This window comes from Pseudophryne corroboree, chromosome 1 (genome assembly GCF_028390025.1).
Source record: "Pseudophryne corroboree isolate aPseCor3 chromosome 1, aPseCor3.hap2, whole genome shotgun sequence".
NCBI classification, from domain to species: Eukaryota; Metazoa; Chordata; class Amphibia; order Anura; family Myobatrachidae; genus Pseudophryne; species Pseudophryne corroboree.
In genome coordinates, this window is record NC_086444.1 from 963,904,571 (window position 1) to 963,921,517 (window position 16,947).

Below are 16,947 nucleotides of genomic sequence, written 5' to 3' on the forward strand. Positions count from 1 at the left end.
GTCTCTACACCGTTTGATCTTTCAGGTGTAGCAATGCGGACATGTTGCGCACGCAAGGTCTGCACGCGGCCGCAGGCCTCAGGTGCACCAGTCCCCTCTGCATGCGCTATGTATGCGCCCCCCTCAGGTGCAGTAGGAGGAGGGTGCGGAGGCTGGCCATGGGCAGCGCGGTCACGTGCTCGGCTTGCGCCCTGCGCTTGGTGTGTGAGGGATAAGGAGGAGGCGGCGGCGGCAAAGCGGAGCATCACCAATAGACCGGTAACTACGGGGGGCACCGCAGGGGGTTACGGCTGGTATGGACTGTGTATGAGACACAGGGGGGTAGGGAGGGGACACAGAGACGTGGGCCGGTAGGGAGGGGATACAGAGATGCAGGGCGGTAGGAAGGGGACACAGAGACGCTGGGCGTTAGGGACGGGATACAGAGAGGCGGTAGGGAGGGGATACAGAGACGCAGGGTGGTAGGGAGGGGATACAGAGACGCAGGGAGGGGATACAGAGACGCAAGGCGGTAGGGAGGGCATACAGAGAAGCGGTGTGGTAGGGAGGGGACACAGAGACGCAGGGCGGTAGGGAGGGGATACAGAGAGGCTGGGCAGTAGGGAGGGGATACAGAGACGCTGGGCGGTAGGGAGGGGATACAGAGACGCAGGGAGGGGATACAGAGAGGCGGGCGGTAGGAAGGGGATATAGAGACGCGGGCCGGTAGAGAGGGGATACAGAGATGCGGGGCGGTAGGGAGGGGATACAGAGACGCAGGGTGGCAGGGAGGGGATACAGAGACGCAGGGCGGTAGGGAGGGGATACAGAGACGCAGGGCGGTAAGGAGGGGATGCAGAGACGTGGGTCGATAGGGAGGGCATACAGTGATGCGGGGCGGTAGGGAGGGGATACAGAGAGGCGGGCGGTAGGGAGGGGATACAGAGAAGCGGGGCGGTAGGGAGGGGATACAGAGATGCGGGGCGGTAGGGAGGGCATACATAGACACGGGGCGGTAGGGAGGGCATACAGTGACGCGGTGCGGTAGGGAGGGCATACAGAGACGCGGTGTGGTAGGGAGGGGATACAGAGACGCAGGGCGGTAGGGAGGGGATACAGGGACGCAGGGCGGGAATACAGAGACGCAGGGCGGTAGGGAGGGGATACAGAGAGGCTGGGCAGTAGGGAGGGGATACAGAGATGCTGGGCGGTAGGGAGGGGATACAGAGACGCAGGGAGGGGATACAGAGATGCGGGGCGGTAGGGAGGGCATACAGAGACACGGGGCGGTAGGGAGGGGATACTGTGATATGGGCCGCTAGGGAGGGCATACAGTGACGCGGGGCGGTAGGGAGGGGACACAGAGACGCAGGGTGGTAGGGAGGGGATACAGAGACGCAGGGTGGTAGGGAGGGGATACAGAGACGCAGGGCGGTAGGGAGGGGATACAGAGATGCGGGGCGGTAGGGAGGGGATACAGAGATGCGGGTGGTAGGGAGCGGATACAGAGAAGCGGTGGTAGGGAGGGGATACAGAGAGGCAGGGTGGTAGGGAGGGGACAGAGAGATGCGAGACGGTAGGGAGGGGATACAGAGACGCAGAGCGGGAATACAGAAACGCAGGGCGGTAGGGACGGTATACAGAGACGCGGGGTGGCAGGGAGGGGATACAGAGATGCGGGGCGGTAGGGAGGGGATACAGAGATGCAGGGTGGTAGGGAGGGGATACAGAGAGGCAGGGTGGTAGGGAGGGGATAGAGAGACGTGGGGCGTTAGGGAGGGGATACAGAGATGTGGGGTGGTAGGGAGGGGATACAGAGAGGCTGGGCGGCAGGGAGGGGATACAGAGACGCGGGGTGGTAGGGAGGTCATACAGAGACACGGGGCGGTAGGGAGGGCATAGAGACGCAGGGCGGCAGGGAGGGGATACTGAAACGCAGGGCAGTAGGGAGGGGAGTCCCCAGTGAGGAAGCTGATGAAGAGAACATGGAAAGTAGTGGAGGGGGTGGACACCAGAAGGGGAGACCGGGGTGGCAGAGCTCTCTCCTGGCTCCCAGTTTGCCCCCGACACTCACAGCGGTGCACTCTCACCTGTGAAATTGGTGCAGCGTCCAGAGATATCTCCCTCCACAGTATCACGCACTCTGTCCGTTTCATCCCCCGTCTCTGGGCTGTTGGGCCGGCCGTGTGTTGTGGAGTTAGAGCCTCTGGGGATGGAGGGAGGCAGTGTTGGAATGTGGCATGCGCAGGGGCGGCAACTGAATACTTGGGGCCCTGTACAGTGATAGCTTGGGGCCCTCCCCTCCAAACCACCCTAGCCCCCCTCCTCAACATACATACACATGCATTTATATATGCATCCCCCCCCCCCACACTCGTGCCGTGCGACGGCTGAAAAGGAGGCGTGGCTTAATTTGAAAGGGGCGTGGCCTCACTGGTATTTTCTCTCTCGCTCCGGGGGTGTGTCCAGCTTGCCTGTAGATGCTGGCTGCCCCCGGAGATTGGTGTGTGTGTGTGCCGGCTCTTCTCTGTGACAGGAGGCGAGTGCTGCAGAGGATTATCTCACTCGGCTCCTGTCACAGCAGAAACGCTTGTACTTTGGTGTGTGTGTGTGTCCCCAGTCCCCCCCTCTGACCCCCTTGTCGCCGTGGCTGGGTGAACGTGGAGGCGGCGGGTCTGTGTACGCGGCACAGGGAGTGCTATGAAGCCCCCTGTCCTAACGTGAATGCCAGCGGCAGCAGCAGTTGTTCGCCCGGTGCCGCAGCCAGGGAGTCAGAGTTGCTGATGATGGAGGGGGTAGATGAACAGACAGCAGGAGCAGATACTTGCTGCACATGTGGTGGGCGGGCTGTGTGACTCCGCCCACCGCTGTGACTCCACCCAGCATTAGAGGGCCAGGCACCGAGTCACAGGGCTATTATATAGGAGATATATATATATATATATATTTTTTATATATATATATATATATATATATAGGGTCCATGCAGTCTCTAATGGTTGGCCGAACCTCTGTGGTGCCTGGCCTCACCCTTAAACATGGGCCCCTACAACTGCATTCCCCTGATGGGCCCTTCATGTCCCAGACTGACACTGAGTACAGGCAAGAGAAAACACCATCACTAACCCAAATATATAGAACCATAGACCACTTACTTCTAACCAGTAACCTAACTGCACTAATTAAACCATTAGAGTCATATTTTTTTTTTTAATGGCAGCCAAAAATTGCTTATCTTCATCCGGAGCCAGCAGTGGCTAGTGGGAAACTTGTGGTGTAGAATACACTCGACGTCCTCCTACATTCCTAACATATTGATACCCCTTTCACACCACACAAATAACCTGGTATCGACCCGGTATATTGCCAGGTCAACACGGGTCGCTGTACGATGTGAAAGGAGTCAGTCTCGAATTCCGGGGTCACCTGACCCGGTATTTCAACCCCGGAATAAAGAAGGGTTATTCCTGGGTAAGGTGTAGTGTGAACGGGTTGCTAGGTCGATGCGACCCGGGACCCGGTCACAGTTTAGGCACAGGCGGCGTGGAGATGATCTCATCTCCCAGCTCCACTCCTGCCCCCAATGCCACCTCTGTCCTTGCCCCCGATGGCAACATGACCAGGCATATTGCCGGGTCGGGAAGCCAGTGTGAAAGCGTCCAATGCCGGGTTGCACCCGGGAAGGACCTGTTTCCAATTACCGGGTGCGACCTGGCATCTGAAAGCGGTGAGTGATCTCCAGGAGATAATATGTGAAGAAAGTGGTTGCTCTTGTACACTCTTATTATCTGCTGTATCAGATTAAAATGAAAATATATCAGCCTAGAACTAGATCCCCTCTTGTTCATCAAAGCAAAAGTGGATTTCAGAGATTGTATCACCAGACATATCGCAGCTCTGTAAAATGCTGTGTTCAACCATGAAATTTGGCAGTGTTTTTTTTCATGTTATGCATAATTGAAATACAGCGGGCATACATCATGGGTAGCTGAAGCTACTACAGATCTTGTGTGAAATTAGCCAAACCAATATCTATATATACTGTATATGTACTGTTGTTGCTTTTTTTAGACCTTTTATATAACTCAGTATTTATTTTCCCAAGTTCAATGTTTATTTGACATAATATAATAGAAATTGTATATTGGTGAGAGTTCTGCATGCATTGAAATGCACATTCATGCTAATGATATGCCTCTGTACCTTACCTGCATTCTCCTGATAAACTAGCAGTCTCTTATGTTCTCTATGCATAGTGGGGTTACATTTGGTTATCTCGCTCCCAAGATAATCCCACTCCAGCTCTCTCAGTCTTTGGGGCCCTTTTCCTGCTTGCCCATATGATAACCTATCCAGATACTAATCAATAAATTCCTTTTAAAGCTACTGTAAAGATTACGGTTTTAACTTGACTTCAGAAGTGAAACTACTAAAGCCTTCAGAAGATGTACATGAAGAGCTGTGCAAGTACTGCTGGGGACTCAACTCTGACCCCTTTATCATTTTGGCACAGTCAGAAAGTTTTAGTTATGAAATTTACAGCAAAGTTCTTCTCATCATCTTTGCAGCAGACATTTATGAGATTATTTATTGAAGCTTAGCCTACAGATATACTGACTTTGCTTGTTACTTAACATTGCAAATATTTATGAAGCTATAAAGATTGCTCCATTTTACATCCAATTTCATCATTTTTTACATACACCACTGCAATTTGTTTCAACATGTATGAAAATTGGTGCACTGTTTTGTTGGAAAGTTGCATGGTATTTCCTACTGTCTAATTGTCTATTTGTAATTTCCTGAAATGCATGCCACTTCATCCTGTTGCATTGCATTCCTCACATTGCTTTCTTGCTTTATCAACGGAACAATCACAAGTCACCATCCAACAAATTCAAGAATTTGTAGCTTCATTTAATCACAACCACTTCATGATGCAACTGCATGAGTTATTAGAATTAATACCAGGGGAAGTGATGTATTTAGGTGCAGGTACAAAGTAAAGTGGTAGCACTTCAAATATCGCCTAAAGTCTTCTAAATTAGTACTTCACTTGTTAATAATTCTAATGAATTAAATCATAATATTTGTCCTGTATAATGAATACAACACACACACACACACACACACACACACACACACACACAGTTAAAAATAGGTAATACCAGACAGAATTACATTTAGGCTGTTGCTAGCCTTAAAAGTACCAAAATATATCCTAATGAACCACAATGTATATGTCCGTTCCCATCCCACCCTCCACTCTATCCAGACCCTCTGTCACTGATCAATCCTGCCCGTTCGCCTTCCTGTACAACCTCCATAGACACTTACTTCTAAAATACTTTTTCTTAAAAACAGGATTTCAATTACCTACCGGTAAATCCTTTTCTCGTAATCCGTAGAGGATACTGGGGTCCATTTAGTACCATGGGCTATAAACGGGTCCACCTCCCTCTATGCCCCGCCTACCAGACTCAGTCTAGGAAACTGCCCGAGGAGACGGACATACTTTGAGATAAGGATATAAAAGGATTGTGGTGAGATTCCGAACCAGCACACACAACAAGAGGAAAGCCAAGCTATCCAAACTTGAAACAGGAACAGCAACAGCTGAACCAACATTACTTAACCAAGTAACAGTGCAGGAAGAACGAAGCACCGGGCGGGCGCCCAGTATCCTCTACGGATTACGAGAAAAGGATTTACCGGTAGGGAATTAAAAAACTAATTTTTCTTACGTCCTAGAGAATACTGGGGTCCATTTAGTACCATGGGGATGTACCAAAGCTCCCAAACCGGGTAGGAGAGTGCTGAGGTTCCTGAAGAACTGAATGACCAAACTGAAGGTCCTCAGAGGCCAAAGTATCAAACTTGTAAAACTTAGCAAATGTGTTAGAACCTGACCAAGTAGCTGCTCGGCAGAGCTGTAAAGCAGAGACACCCCGGGCAGCTGCCCAGGAAGAATCCACCGACCTAGTAGAGTGGGCCTGTACAGATTTTGGACATAACAACCTTGCCGTGGAATAAGCATGCTGGATAGTAAGTCTGATCCAGCGTGCAATTGTCTGCTTTGAAGCAGGACACCCAATCTTATTGGGATCATAAAGCACAAACAGCGAGTCCGTCTTTCTGTGATGAGCTGTTCTTTTCACGTACACCTTCAAAGCCCTAAACATCCAAAGACTTTGAAGTAGCAGAGGTGTCGGTGACAACCGGAACCACAATAGGTTGGTTGATGTGAAATGCGGACACCACTTTAGGAAGAAATTGCTGACGAGTTCTGAGTTCAGCTCTGTCCTCATGGAAAATTAAATAGGGACTTTTGTGAGACAAAGCCCCCAGCTCCGACGCACATCTTGCTGAAGCCAAGGCCAACAGTGTGACGGTCTTCCATGTAAGATATTTTACGTCCACCTCCTGTAACGGTTCAAACCAGTCCGATTGGAGGAACTGCAGCACCACATTGAAATACCAAGGTGTCGTGGGAGGCACAAAGGGAGGTTGGATGTGCAGAACACCTTTCAAAAACGTCTGGACCTCAGGGAGAGAAGCCAATTGTTTCTGAAAGAAAATGGACAAGGGCGAAATCTGGACTTTTATGGAGCCCAGACGCAGGCCCACATCCACACCTGCCTGCAGAAAAAGCAGGACATGTCCAAGATGAAATTCCACCGCAGAATAATTTCTGCTCTCACACCAAGAGACGTATTTCTTCCAAATACAATGGTAATGCTTAGACATCACCCTGTTCCTGGCTTGGATCATAGTCAGGATAATCTGGTTAGGGATCCCTCTCCAGGCTAAAATCAGCTGTTCAACTTCCATGCCGTCAAATGTAGCCGCGGTAAGTCCTGATAGACGAACGGGCTCTGTTGCAAAAGATCCTCGCAAAGAGGTAGAGGCCACGGAGCATCTACAGAAGGTCCGCATACCAGGCCCTTCTTGGCCAGTCCGGAGCATTGAGTATTGCTTGACCCTTTTCCCTTTTTATTTGTTATAGAATTCTTGGGATCAGAGGAAGTGGAGGAAACACGTACACCACCTGATAGACCCATGGAGTTGTCAGGGCGTCTATCGCTACCACCTGTGGGCCTCTCGACATGGAACAATACCACCTTAGCTTCTTGTTGAGATGAGAGGCCATCATGTCGATATGTGGATATCCCCATCAACTTGTCTGTTGATTGGAAGGATGACTTCCTGACTTGACCATCTTCCCTGAAACTGCACCCCCTGAGTGACAACCTCTGAGGCTTGCATCTGTGGTTAACAGAATCCAGAACCTCCATCCTGCGACGAGGTGAGAAGACTGTAGCCACCACAGAAGGGAGATCTTGGCCTTTGGCAACAGACGGATCCTTTGGTGCATGTGAAGATGCGATCCGGACCATTTGTCCAACAGATCGAGCTGGAAGGGTCTTGCATGAAACCTGTATTGAAGTGCCTCATAAGAGGCCACCATTTTCCCCTGAAGATGAATGCACAGATGCACCGACACCCAGGCTGGCTTCAGGACATCCCGAACCATCGACTGGATTACCAATGCCTTTTCCAACAGAAGGAACATCTTTTGTGACTCCGTGTACAGTATCAATCCCAGGAATGGGAGCCTCCGTGTTGGCTCTAGGTGAGATTTCGGAAGGTTCAGAATCCACCCGTGATCTTGGAGGAGTTTGGTTGAGAGAGCAATGCTGTCCAGCAACCTTTCCCTGGACGGCGCTTTTATCAGGAGATAAAAGGTATGGAATAATGGCCCTCATTCCGAGTTGTTCGCTCGCAAGCTGCTTTTAGCAGCTTTGCACACGCTAAGCCGCCGCCTACTGGGAGTGAATCTTAGCTTATCAAAATTGCGAACGAAAGATTAGCAAAATTGCGAATAGACACTTCTTAGCAGTTTCTGAGTAGCTCCACACTTACTCGGCAACTGCGATCAGTTCAGTCAGTTTCGTTCCTGGTTTGACGTCACAAACACTCCCAGCGTTCGCCCAGACACTCCTCCGTTTCTCCAGCCACTCCCGCGTTTTTCCCAGAAACTGTAGCGTTTTTTCGCACACACCCATAAAACGGCCAGTTTCCGCCCAGAAACACCCACTTCCTGTCAATCACATTACAATCACCAGAATGAAGAAAAAACCTTGTAATGCCGTGAGTAAAATACCTAACTGCATAGCAAATTTACTTGGCGCAGTCGCACTGCGGACATTGCGCATGCGCATTAGCGACTAATCGCTCCGTTGCGAGAAAAATATGACGAACGAACAACTCGGAATGACCCCCTATGTTCACTCCCTGTTTGCGGAGTAGAAACATCATCTCTGCCATCACCTTGGTGAACACCCTTGGTGCTGTGGAGAGACCAAATGGCAAGGCCTGGAACTAGTAGTGACAGTCCTGCAGTACAAACCTGAGATAAGCCTGATGAAGTGGCCAGATCGGAATATGAAAGTACGCATTCCAGAGACACTAGGAATTCCCCCTCCTCCAGTCCTGAGATCACCGCTCTCAGAGACTCCATCTTGAATTTGAACACTCATAAGTACGGGTTCAAAGACTTGGGTTCAGAATTGGTCTTACTGCACCGTCCGGCTTCGGTACTACGAACAAGTTGGAATAGTACCCCTTGTGTAGTAGATGAGGTGGAACTGGAACAATGACCTGAGTCTGAACCAGTTTTTGGATGGAATGCTGTAAAGTTATACTTGCCTCTTGTGAAACTGGCAAGCCTGATTTGAAGAATCTGTGAGGTGGGAGCTTTTGGAACTCCAGTCTGTAGCCCTGGGAAATAAGATCTATGACCCAGGGATCCTGGCACGAATTTGACCAAATCTAACTGAAGAATTGTAGTCGGGCTCCCACCTGACAGCCTTCCATGCATTTTGGTCCACCGTCATGCTGAAGGCTTTGAGGAAGCAGAGCCTGAGCTCTGTTCCTGAGCACCTGCTGTTGCTGGTTTGCGTGGTTTACCTCTTGCGCCGCTGGAGGACATAGAAGCACCTCTGGATTTGCCCTTGAACTTGCCGTCTGAAAGGACTGTAACTTAGAAGCTAAATAAGTCTTCTTGGTTGAGGGGGCTACGGAAAGAAGATACGTAGACTTACCCGCAGTAGCTGTGGAGATCCATTTGTCTAATTCATCTCCAAACGAGGCCTCTCCTGTGAATGGTAGGCCTTCTACATCTTTCCTGGAGTCCGCGTCAGCAGTCCACTGGTGTAGCCACAAGCCTCTGCTTGCCGACACTGCCGTAGTGGTGGTGCGTGCGTTAAGCATTCCTATTTCCTTTATAGCTTCAACCATAAAGTTCGCAGAGTCCTGTATATGCTGCAGGAGTAAGACAACATACCCCCCTCAATTAGGTTACATGACTATTTAGCAATGGCTTTAGTGATCCACGCACATGCAACAGTGGGTCTTTGGGCCACCCCAGCAACTGTGTACAATGATTTCAGTGTAGTCTCAATTTTACAATCAGCCGTGTCTTTCAGGGAGGCTGCACCAGGAACAGGCAGTACAATTTTACGTGACAGCCTAGAGACTGATGCGTCCACTATCAGTGGATTTTCCCATTTTTCCCTATCCACAGGAAAAGGAAAAGATGAGAGCAACCTTTTAGGGATCTGAAACTTCTTATCAGGATTAAACATAGAAACAGAGAATTTGACGGCAGATAAGAACCACTTGGCCCATCTAGTCTGCTCCTTTTACTTTTTATCCTTTAAATAATCTCAACCCTTTTTGAACCTTAATTCTTTGTAAAGATATTCATATGCCTATCTCAAGCATGTTTAAATTGCTCTACAGTCTTAGCCTCTACCACCTCTGATGGGAGACTGTTCCACTTATCCACTACCCTTTCTGTGAAGTAATTTTTCCTTAAATTTCCCCTGAACCTGCCTCCCTCCAGTTTCAGCATATGTCCTCGAGTTCTAATACTTCTCTTCCTTTGAAGAATGTTTCCCTCCTGAACTTTGTGAAAACCTTTGGTATATTTGAAAGTTTCTATCATGTCTCCCCTTTCCCTTCTCTCCTCCATACTATACATGTTAAGATCTTTTAGCCTTTCCGGGTAAGTTTTGTGATGTAGGCCATGCACCATTTTAGTTGCCCTACTTTGTACACTCTCTAATGTATTTATATCCTTCTGGAGATATGGTCTCCAGAACTGGACACAGTATTCCAGATGAGGCCGCACCAATGACCTATACAGTGGCATTATTACTTCTCTTTTCCTGCTACTGATTCCTCTTCCTATGCAACCAAGCATCTGACTTGCCTTTCTCATTGCTTTGTTGCATTGCTTTCCTGCCTTTAAGTCACTTGAAATAGTGACTCCTAAATCCCTTTCCTCCTCAGTAGTTTCCATTATAGTACCCTTGATACTATATTTAGCCTTTGGGTTTTTGAGACCCAAGTGCATGATTTTGCATTTTTTAGCATTAAACTGTAGTTGCCATGTTCTTGACCATTTTTCAAGTCTAGCTAGGTCATCAATCATTTGTTTTACCCCTCCTGGTGTGTCTACCCTGTTGCATATCTTTGTATCATCTGCAAAAAGGCATACTTTCCTTTCAATACCATTTGCAATCTCACCAAAGATATTAAATAGAACTGGTCCGAGTACAGATCCCTGGGGTACTCCACTGGTAACATTTCCCTCCATAGATTGCACTCCATTTACTACAACTGTCTGTTTCCTATCCTGCAACCAGTTTCTTATCCATTTAACTATTTTATAATCCACCCCCACACTTGCAAGTTTATTTAGCAGTCTGCGATGTGGGACAGTGTCAAATGCCTTACTAAAGTCTAGATATGCTACATCTACAGCTCCCCCTTAATCTATTATTTTCATCACAGAGTCAAAAAAGTCAATAAGATTTGTTTGGCATGATCTCCCACCAGTAAATCCATGCTGTTTTGGATCCTGCAAGTTATTTGATTTAAGATATTCCACAACTCTTTATTTTAGTAGTTTTTTCATTACTTTCCCTACTACTGATGTAAGGCTTACTGGTCTGTAGTTACTTGCTTCCACTTTTGTACAGTGGAACTACATTCGCTCTTTTCCAGTACTCTGGAATCGCACCTGTATTTAGTGACTGGTTAACTAATTCTGTTAATGGTGCCACCAGCACATCTTTTAGTGTCCTTGGGTGTATCCCATCTGGCCCCATTGATTTATCCACTTTTAGTTTTGAAAGTTCAGTTAGGACCTTCTCCTCTGTATATGTACTTTCAGCTACCTTAGTTTTATGAATGTCCTTGCAACTTAACTCTGGCCCCTTCCCTTCTCCTTCTGTAGTAAATACTGAGCAAAAATTATTATTTAGGTGATCTGCTATTGCCTTGTCTTCCTCCACCAAATTCTCACTCTCTGTCTTAAGTCTTATTATTCCTCCATTTGCCCCCTTTATCTACTGACTGGGCCATTTTCTCCTCAGCTTCTGCCTTTGCACGTCTGATCACTTTCTTAGCATCCTTCCGTCTGTCAAGATACACCTCTTTGTCATTATTATTTTGAGTCTGTTTGTATTTCCTTAAAGCCATCTTTTTTGCTTTCATACTAGTTGAAACTTATTTTGTGAAACACACTGGCTTCCTTTTCTTGGTGCTTTTCCTAACCCTTTTGATACAAAGGTCTGTTGCCCTTAGTATTGCACTTTTCAGTTTTTCCCACCTCTCCTGTACCCCTTCCAAGTTCCTCCAGTCCGCCAATGAATCACTTAAACATCCTTCCATTTTTGGAAGCATTTCTAAAATCCAACACCTTTGTTTTTGTGTGACAGGAGTTGGATCCTGTCTTTATACTAAACTATATTGCTTGATGATCACTGGATCCAAGCTGCTCACCCACATATATGTCTGATATCCTGTCACCATTTGTAAGAATTAAATCTAATATTGAGTCTTTGCGAGTGGGCTACCTCACCAATTGCTTGAGAGATGCTCCCTGTAAGGAATTTAGAAACTTGCCACTTGTAGCTGAACTTGCAAAGGACCCCTCCCAATTTACATCAGGTAAATTAAAGTCCCCCATGATTATGACTTCTCCCTTTAAAAGCCATTTTTGTGTTATCAAACAATAGGTTCCTGTCCAAATCCTGACCCTGGCCTGGTGGTCTATAGATCACCCCAATGCGAATAATGTCCTTCTCCCCGGTTTCTGTGGTGACCCAAAGGGCCTCAGTTTTGTCCTCAACATTTTGTATTAAAGTAGCATTTATGCTTTTTTTTCACATACATTGCTACCCCTCTTCCTATTCTTCCCATTCTATCCTTCCTAAATAAATTGTATCCTGGTATAGCTATGTCCCAGTCATGATTCTCATTGCACCATGACTCAGTAACTGCGACAATATCCAGGTGATCCCTTGTCATTATCGCAATTAGCTCTGGAATTTTGTCTCCTAAGCTCCTAGCATTTACACACATAGCTTTATGAATTGTGTCTGTGCATCTGTTATTAGTAGCCATGTCCAGACAGTACAAAATAAATGTCAAGTTTAAAGTTGAAATTACCTGTTTGGTGATGTTGTTCAGTGTTTGGTTCTTCAAACAGGGTATTTAATTCCTTTGACACAGGAAAAGTAATTTAGGACTTCTTTTTACATTAAAATAAGATTCCTCACACTCCTGACACCTTATCAGGAATATGCAGAACATCTCTGATAGCCTCTATAAGAGCCTCTATTCCCTGTGACAGAGCTGCATCCCCCCCTCGGAGTCCACCTCCCACTCCTCCATGTCTGACCTGTCAGAGTCAGACTGCGGGATATGGGCCAGAGATCGCTTTTGCGGACAAATGGGAGGGGATTGAGACGCCGTTTTGGGGACTGAGTCTCTTCATAAACTCATCCACAGTCTGTTTTAAGTATTGCGTCTCTTTCTCATTGCAGGACAATTTTGTAGAAAGAGTGGAGATCATTCCTTTAAGAGAATTAACCCACTCCGGTTCAGGCCTCCTATTCTGTGAACCCTGAGTACCCAGTAGTGGGTCCCCTGGTGAAGAGGAACACTCCACTGTACAAGAAACATACTCTTTGCCTGACATAATGTAAATGTGACAGCACACAGACACAGGAAAAGGTTAAGCACAAGTAATCCACAAAGAGCCCTTCAGGGAGACACAGAGTTGTTTGGAGCCAGCCCCCACCGTGCCCTTACCACTAATACCAAGCTTAGCTGGGTCACACACTAAGTACCCTGGTAGGGGACTTAGTACACTAATAGTCGCTCCCCCCCTGCTATGACCCCCTGGTACTGCTGAGGTAATTTGGAGTCACACCGGAGGAGCTTTGCATCCCTGTCAGTCAGTGTCTGTGGCCACTGCAGAGGGAAAATGGAGCTGGTGACCTGCTGGATCCTCTCATAGTGAAGCCCTGCCCCTTCAATGGTGCACTGTCTTCCTGCTTTTTTTTTTTATATTGCCTGAGGTAATTTTTGTGCTTAAAATGGAGCAGAACCATTTTAAGGCAGTTTTTTTCCAGTTTGGGTACTGTGTAGAGTGTACTGAGATGCAGTTGTGTACTGTGGGCCTAATTCTGAGTTGATCACAGCAGCAATTTTGTTAGCAATTGGGCAAAACCATGTGCACTGCAGGAGGGGCAGATATAACATGTGCAGAGAGAGTTAGATTTGGGTGGGGTGTATTCAAACTGAAATCAAAATTGCAGTGTAAAAATAAAGCAGCCAGTATTTACCCTGCACAGAAACAAAATAACCCACCCAAATCTAACTCTCTCTGCAAATGTTATATCTGCCCCCCCCCCCCCCCCCCCCCCCGATCCAGTGCACATGGTTTTGCCCATTTGCTAACAAACTTGCTGCGATCAACTCAGAATTACCCCGTGTCTGGAGACGCATTCCGCCTGTCTAAAAGCCGTGCATCTCCGCACCCCCGTGCCGCCATAATGGCCAGTGCCCCGCTAACTGGGATGCCGGCTCAATACACATCACTCTTCATTTTTCTGGCTCTGTTAGGTGTGGCGGCGTGCTGCGGGAGTGTATGCTCGCCGTGGTGGGGCTTGCGAATAGTTCCCTCAGGAGATCAGTAGCGGGGAACGGGACCATTAACCCTTCAAGAGTTCTCGCCGTTCCCCCCTCTAAGTCCCACAAAGCAGGCAGGCTGGTGCCAACCAACCCTGCCTGAAAATAACAAACATAGAAAATAAACACAGAAAACTCTTCAGGAGCTTCCTTTAGCGTGACCGGCTCCTCCATGCACATTTTCTAAACTGAGTTTGGTAGGAGGGGCATAGAGGGAGGAGCCAGCCCACACTATCAAATTTTTAAAGTGCCCATGGCTTCTAGTGGACCCGTCTATACCCCATCTGCATATCCGCTCTGTCAGTCCCTCCATTGGTTACCGGTATTCTACCGTATTAAATATAAAATACTTTTACTGACATACAAGGCTATTAACCAAACTGCACCAACATACATCTCTTCACTCATCTCAAAATATCTCCCTACCCGACCTCCGCTCTGCACAAGATCTACGTCTCTCATCCACACGCATTACTTGTTCACACTCAAAATTACAGGACTTTATCTGGGCTTCACCCACTCTGTGGAATGCCCTCCCACGCACAATAAGACTCGCCTCTAGTCTACAAACCTTTAAACGTTCCCTGAAAACTCACCTCTTCAGACAAGCCTATCAAATTCCAGACCCACCCACATACACTTCAGTGCTTCCCTATCTAATTACATCCTCTCCGTACAGTATACATAACATCACATTTTGTCTTTCTTTACTCTCACACCCTCCTGACACTTGGCCAACATTGCGGGGTGATCATATCATACAACCCATTAAGAACCTAGAAATCTGGTGGACCATTACGCAATAGATAGCATCTATCCTTGTGTATCTATGCCTATTTCCCTATAGATTGTAAGCTTGCGAGCAGGGCCTTCCTACCTCTATGTCTGTCTGTTTTTACCCAGTTTTGTCTTCTAATTGTGTCCAGTTGTAAAGCGCAACGGAATTTGCTGTGCTATACAAGAAACTGTAAATAAATAAATAAATAAAATAATGGTACTAAATGGACCCCAGTATCCTCTAGGATGTAAGAGAAAAGGGATTTGAACACCAAACCTGTACCATATTCTTATACTTGTGAGCTATCAGTGAAAGTGTGATTTGTGTGCACCTTGTATGAAGAGAGGATGCGAGTTGTGTCGAGTGAGGTAGAATGAAGAAATTGCATGGAGTGAGGAAGCATGTGAAGAAGTTGCACGAAGTGTGGAAGTTGTATAGAGTGAGGAAGCATGTGGGGAAGTTCCATGGGGTGAGGAAGAACATGTGGGAAGTTGCATGGAGTGAGGAAGCATGTGTGGAAGTTGGACGGAGTGAGGAAGCATGTGTGGAAGTTTTATGGAGTGAGGAAGCATGTGGAGGAGAAGTTGGACGGAGTGAGTTAGCATGTGGCGAAGTTGCACGGAGTGAGGAAGTTGCACAGTGAGGAAGCATGTGGGAAGTGTCACAGACTAAGGAAGCATGTGGGAAGTGTCACGGACTGAGGAAGCATGTGGGAAGTGTCACGGACTGAGGAAGCATGTGGGAAGTGTCACGGACTGAGGAAGCATGTGGGAAGTGTCGTCTTGAATCTAAGTCAGTTTTTTCAAATGGAAAGGGGGTCGTGTAACATGTCAAAAACCCTGATCTCAACATAGAGTCTGTCTGGGATCACATGAAGCGAAAGAAGAATTTGAGCAAGTATACATCTACAAAAGATCTGTGGTTAGGCCTCCAAGATGTTTGGAACAACCTCCCTTCCTAGTTCCTTCAAACACTGGGGCAGATTTATTAACCTGGAGAAGGCATAAGGAAGTGATAAACCAGTGATATGTGCAAGGTGATAAAAGGCACCAGCCAATCAGATCCTAACTGTTAATTTACATATTGGAGCTGATTGGCTGGTGCCTTTATCACCTTGCACATCTCACTGGTTTATCACTTCCTTACGACTTCTCCAGGTTAGTACATCTGCCCCACTGTGTGAAAGTGTATAAGAATTGATGCTGTTTTGAAGGCATCGGGTGGTCACACCAAATATTGATTGGATTTAGATTTCTCTTCTGTTCACTAAGTTTATTTTTATCAAATAACAAAATGCTATTAACACTTCTCTTTTTTTTTTTTTTTTTTTTAAAGCATTCTTACTTTGCAGCATATTTTCCACACCTGCCTAAAACCTTTGCACAGTACTGTAGCGCCAAGCATCTTTTTTTGGCAACTCTTTCCGTTATTGTGTCTTATTGCAAAGAGATGCTAATAGGATCCACAAGCAGCTTCTGCTGGTTAAAATGAAATGTGGCATGCTTATATTCTGTGTGCAACTGCGGCTGAATCTGCATGTATACATAATGACTTACCGAGGAAGATGATGACAGAATAGATCTGAGCTGAAGTGCTCTCGGGTTGCTCAGAGTGTAGTGGGAAGCAGACCCCATTTGTACCATAGTAGTTGTGGAAAAAATTATCATTGCTGAGGGGTATAAACGCAATAACAAAACCAATAATCCAAATAAGTATTAGCGTTGTGATCGTCCGGCATTTTCCAGGCTTCAGACACCGGAAAGGATATACAATACAAATGTACTTTTCCAAAGTCAAATAGGTAAGAAGTAAGACTGACACCTCTGTGGAGAGTATAGCTAGTGATCCAACCAGGCGACACTGTGTACTGTCCATCCAGGCCTGGGCATTCATGTTATATTCACCTCTGTATTTAAGATCATAATATCCAATAACAAATAAGTATAGTCCCATCAAACAATCAGCACCTGGGGGACAAACAATAATCATATAGAACAATTATAAGAGAACAATAGACTTTTTAACCACAGCTTTGAATAATAATAAAAGGTCCTAAGCACAAAACATGCATTAATAGAAATTAAGACATTTTATATACAGAAATGCAAATATTGCTGTATTTAAAAAAAAAATGGAATGCA

General features: G+C 46.8%; 1 protein-coding gene across 1 annotated transcript in view; it reads right to left on the reverse strand.

The window, feature by feature from the left end:
- Window positions 1-16,947, reverse strand: part of RXFP1 (relaxin family peptide receptor 1) — a 589,706-nt gene that overhangs the window by 34,499 nt on the left and 538,260 nt on the right. The window contains exon 16 of the mRNA XM_063920473.1: window positions 16,363-16,773. Within this exon, the coding sequence (XP_063776543.1) occupies window positions 16,363-16,773 (411 nt within the window). The remainder of the gene's footprint in view (window positions 1-16,362; window positions 16,774-16,947) is intronic.